Genomic DNA, 4704 nt, shown 5'->3' with positions numbered 1-4704 from the left:
ACTCTGTCTCTGGTGAAGCCTCTCACCGCCCCTGAGCCTCTGGCCTGTACCCCAGTTCTGTATGCACAAACAAATAAACCTTTAAAAAAAAAAGTTTCTTCACTAGAAAGAACAGCAATATTTTCTGAGGAATATTAATGCATTTGAATTCCCTATCACTTTTTCTATTTATACGAAGAAGTAATTTTGCTGGTTTATAAAAATGTTTACTTAAAACAAATATTGGGCTCTTATTTCCTATTCAATTTAATAGCAAGTTTTACTAAGACACTTAATTTGAAAAACAGCAAGAAAAGATATCCTTGAATATTTTATTGATCATAAAATGTATATATATGGATGGAATATAACACAGAGGGACATAAACAAAGAAAAGAAAGATATATATGCTTCCAAAGCAGCTGTAACTAGAATGGCAAATCAAACAGAAATCATGGTTATTGAAAGAACTGGACATTTATCAGAGACACAGGACAGGAAAAGAATAGGAAAAAGTAGTGTCTTTAACTCTCCCCAAATACTTCCTCATCCAAATTGGTGTTTTTTTTTTTTAAACAATAATCACTACAACTGTTAGTACACACACAAAATTATTTGACCAATGTTTTCTCCTCTAATAGCCTATAACTTTCAATGAACAATGACTTGACAACATAACTAACTCATAATAGATTCTCAGTAATACCTGTTGAACATCTTTTAAAAGTGGCAATTCTTTTTTAAAGAAAACTCACATTGTTTTAGGTTGAAGTAAACCATAACAAGTTTCATCACTAGAAAGAACAGCAATATATTCTGTATTATTCCTATAAAACCACAAAACTTTTTTTTAATTATGATGTTTATGAGGTTATAATGATTTATAATACTGTTAATGTTTTAGATTGACAGGGTCACACCTCTACAAATGTATGTGTCACACCCTTCTCACCTCCAAAGCCTCAATAATCCTCCATGGAACTCCAGTGGGCCACTCTCCCTTTATGGTAGCGTCAGTTGTCAGAAATTTGCTGTGAAGTAAGTTGACTCATATTGCTATGACTGATATGTTTAATCTCACGTCTACATATTATTTTACTATAATGTTACACATAATTTTTTATTTGCTATATTTTTCTGTACATGTCTTTCATGATTTTTTTAAAAATTTTTTTTTTTTAAGATTTATTTATTTGTACATACAGAACTGGGGTACAAGCCAGAGGCTCTGGGGCGGTGAGAGGCTTCACCAGAGACAGAGTGGAGAAAAGGCAGATCAACACTGCTAAGGGGAGCAGCGGGTGGGTCAGGAGAGGTCTGCCTCGCCATGTCACCTCTGGGGCAGGCGGGAATCGAACTCATGAGGAAGCGGCTTCAGATTCTCAGTGCTATGCTTTTACCCACTGTGCCACCAGGGAGGGCCGTCTTTCATGATTTTTAAAATAATTTTTTCATATTGAAGGAGGAAGATTTCTTGTTCTAGGAGTTACTTTTACACTTATGTGTTTTTTATCCTTTTCAAATAAAAAAACAAACATGTACTATCTTCTTGTTACTTTTAAATTATATTCTTTAATGTTCAATGTATTAACCAGACAATAATCAATGGACTTAAGTCTGCCCTGTTTTTAATTCTCTCATTTAAAAGACCATGTTCTTTCCACTTTATCAGACCATCTACTGACCTTATGCTATTCTTCAATCCTTGTTCACTGTTTTTGTGTTAGATTTATAGTTAAATAAATGTTCAGCATCAATTTGTCAAAGATTGCCCAGTTATCTCTTGGTTGGATGAACATCATCCCCTCGTACATACCAGACAGTAGGACTTACTGTGAACTTACTGTGATGGATATATTCTCACAGGCAGAAATTGTAACCAGTAGCTACTTAAGGGTACTGAGCACTTGAAATGTTACTAATGTGAGAAGGAACTGAATTTTACCTTTAGTTTAATTTATTTATTTTTATTTATGCATACAAGAACAGAGGTATAGGCCAGTGTGTGGGCAGGGTGGATGGTAGGGACAGGTGAGAGGATTAACCAGAAAGAGAGTGCGGAGCAGAACAGGCAGATCTACTGAAATACACTGCTGAGGGGAGCAGTGGACAAAGTATGAGAGGTCTGCTACACCATGGTGGCTTAGCTCCTTGGCAGGGGATATAACTTATATTGTAGTGGCTACTGATAGCTTCTTAGTGCTGACACTTAACCCCTTGCGCCACCAAGGAGGACCTAATTTAACTTTAATTAATCTAAATTTAAAATGTCACATGTGGCTAAAAATACAAAATTAAACAGTACAGTATCACTGGATTCATCAAGGTAGAATGTGCACATTATTCAATGAATACACATTCAAAACTTTTTCTATAACCTGTGTACCTGAAAAACAACTTGGTTATAATATCCTTGGTTTATGCTAAAAATGCTGCTCACGCCACTGGTGTCTTTCTTTGTATATTGCAGATGATGTCTGATATTGTCTTTGTATATAATCTGGATTGTTTTTAATGATGCTTTCAGGATTTTTCCACTTCAAAAATCCAATAGTTTTAAAAGGGTATATTAAAGAATTGACCATTCCAAGTGAGTTTTATGATGCAAAAGTGTAACTTTCAATATGTATATTTAGAGCTCTCTTGTCCAATAAGTTTTCTCAAATTACAGTTTTAAAACATAAATTCTGAAAAAATATATATGAATTTTTCCCATTATATTGTTTTTCTTCTCCAAAGACGCCAAGTACATATATGTTGGACAATATTAGCCTGTCTTCCCTTTAAATCACCTTTTCTGACCCTTTTTTATTTATCTCATTTTCATTCTCTCACTGTTTATCTTTCTTAAATAGCCTTTATTAAATATTCAACACACTGTAATTCAGTCTTAATTTCTTTCTTAAGCAATTCAATTTTATTTCTTTTTGAGAGGAAAGTAGGTTGTTTCTGTTATTAGTTTTAAATTTTTTTGATTCCTTTGTTTGGGTTATTTAATTCAGTAAAGAGTTTTGTGTTAAATTTTTATCCTGCTTTATAACTAGCTGTGGGGGAAGAACTTCTATGAGTTAAAAGGTTTTGACTCACATTTTGTTTTCTTTCCTTTTTGGGGGGTTAGTTTATAATTCTTCTGTAGGTGGAATAAAGGTTTTGGGTAGATCAAAAGATTTCTACTCAAGATTGCCTTCTTCTGTCAGGATATTGAAATTCAATGTCCTTATTCATAAATTTACTAATTTTGTGGGTAGAAAAAAGGGTTCTTTTTCTTTGGTTTCAGTAGGATTTTAAATCCTCTAACTTCTTTCTTTTTTCTTATCAACACCTTCCCAAAAGATACCTCTCCATTTTGAATTAATTTCCCAACTACATTCATTCAAAATATAGTTCAATTTATTGTCAAGGTCTGTAGAGTTTTAATTCAGAAATTTCAGGGTATGATCAAGTATAATAAAGAATAAAAAAATTCAGAATCCATTTTAGAGATAAATGAGAAAAACAGTCCATCTAAACACTATACATCAATTTTCAGGTGTTAAACATACCTGTGAGAGCTAGATATGACGCAGTATACCGCTTTTCAAGTCCATCTTTAACACTTTGAATTGCACCAAAAATTGGAGGTATAATCATAATCAGGTTACTCACTGTATTCCCTGCAGGAAAAAAAAAAAAGCACAAAAATATTATTAGGTTAATAAATAATACTTTAATTAAAGACATATTCACTTGACCTTCAACAAAAATTAGATGACTTCTCAGAAAGTTGAAAGATTTTTTTAGGTATTGAAGAAAATTCTCTATACAACAAAAAATATTTATATGAATTCAAGTAGAATAAAGATGCTTTTACCCAAATGAAACTAAAATTTCCCACCAGAACACCCACTAAAGGAAATTCTAAAAGGGAAAGGGAAAAGAATCAATTTATAAAAAGGAAGGAAAAAGAATCCCAGTGGCCCTCTCTGGTGGCCCAGCAGGTTAAAGCACTGCACTAAGAAGCTTAAGCCACTTCAGCATGAGTTCGATCCCCGCCTGCCCCGAGGAGATCCACATGGCGGGGCAGACCTCTCCTGACCCGCCCGCTGCTCCTCTCAGAGGTGTACTTCGTGAATCTGCCTGTTCTGCTCCCCAGTCTGTCTCTGGTGAATCCTCTCACCTCCGCATCTCTGGCCTGTACTCAAGTTCTGTATGAATGAATAAATAAATCTTTAAAACAAACAAACAAAAAGAATCCCAGAGATACAATTCAATTCAAAAATTGAATTGGAAAAGGCAGCATATGTCACGACTTCTCAAGGATGGCCTAAAAACAGCCTACGTGTTCAAAAACAGATGAGTGAACCAAGAATATGTGGTGTATATATACACACGGAATACTAGTCAGCAATCAAAAAGACTCTCAAAATCAATTCAAAATGATAAAAGACTTGGACGTAGATCTGATGTAAGATCATAAAATACATAGAAGAAAACATAGGCAGGGCTTCCCTAATGGCACAGGGGTTTTAAAGTCTCAGCTCTATCACTATCTCTAGCCACGGAGGAATTAGTTTGATACCCAGCCAGAGATCTGACCTTTCAACAATGAACTATAAGTCTTACCCAGGCCAATCAGGAAAAGAAAGAAAGAAAGAAAGAAAGGAAAGAAAGGAAAGGGAAGAAAGAGAAGAAAGGGAAGAAAGAGAAGAAAGGGAAGAAAAAGAAGAAAGGGAGGGAGGGAGGGAG

General features: G+C 34.5%; 1 protein-coding gene across 1 annotated transcript in view; it reads right to left on the bottom strand.

Moving 5' to 3' along the window:
• ACER3 (alkaline ceramidase 3) overlaps nucleotides 1-4704 on the bottom strand; it is a 73174-nt gene that overhangs the window by 42230 nt on the left and 26240 nt on the right. Inside the window, exon 2 of the mRNA XM_004683227.2 lies at nucleotides 3522-3632. Within this exon, the coding sequence (XP_004683284.1) occupies nucleotides 3522-3632 (111 nt within the window). The remainder of the gene's footprint in view (nucleotides 1-3521; nucleotides 3633-4704) is intronic.

This window comes from Condylura cristata, unplaced genomic scaffold (assembly GCF_000260355.1).
Source record: "Condylura cristata isolate star-nosed mole 26May11 unplaced genomic scaffold, ConCri1.0 scaffold00015, whole genome shotgun sequence".
Classification (NCBI taxonomy): domain Eukaryota; kingdom Metazoa; phylum Chordata; class Mammalia; order Eulipotyphla; family Talpidae; genus Condylura; species Condylura cristata.
Note: the sequence above shows the minus strand (reverse complement) of the source record. Positions and strands in the feature narration are given on the sequence as shown.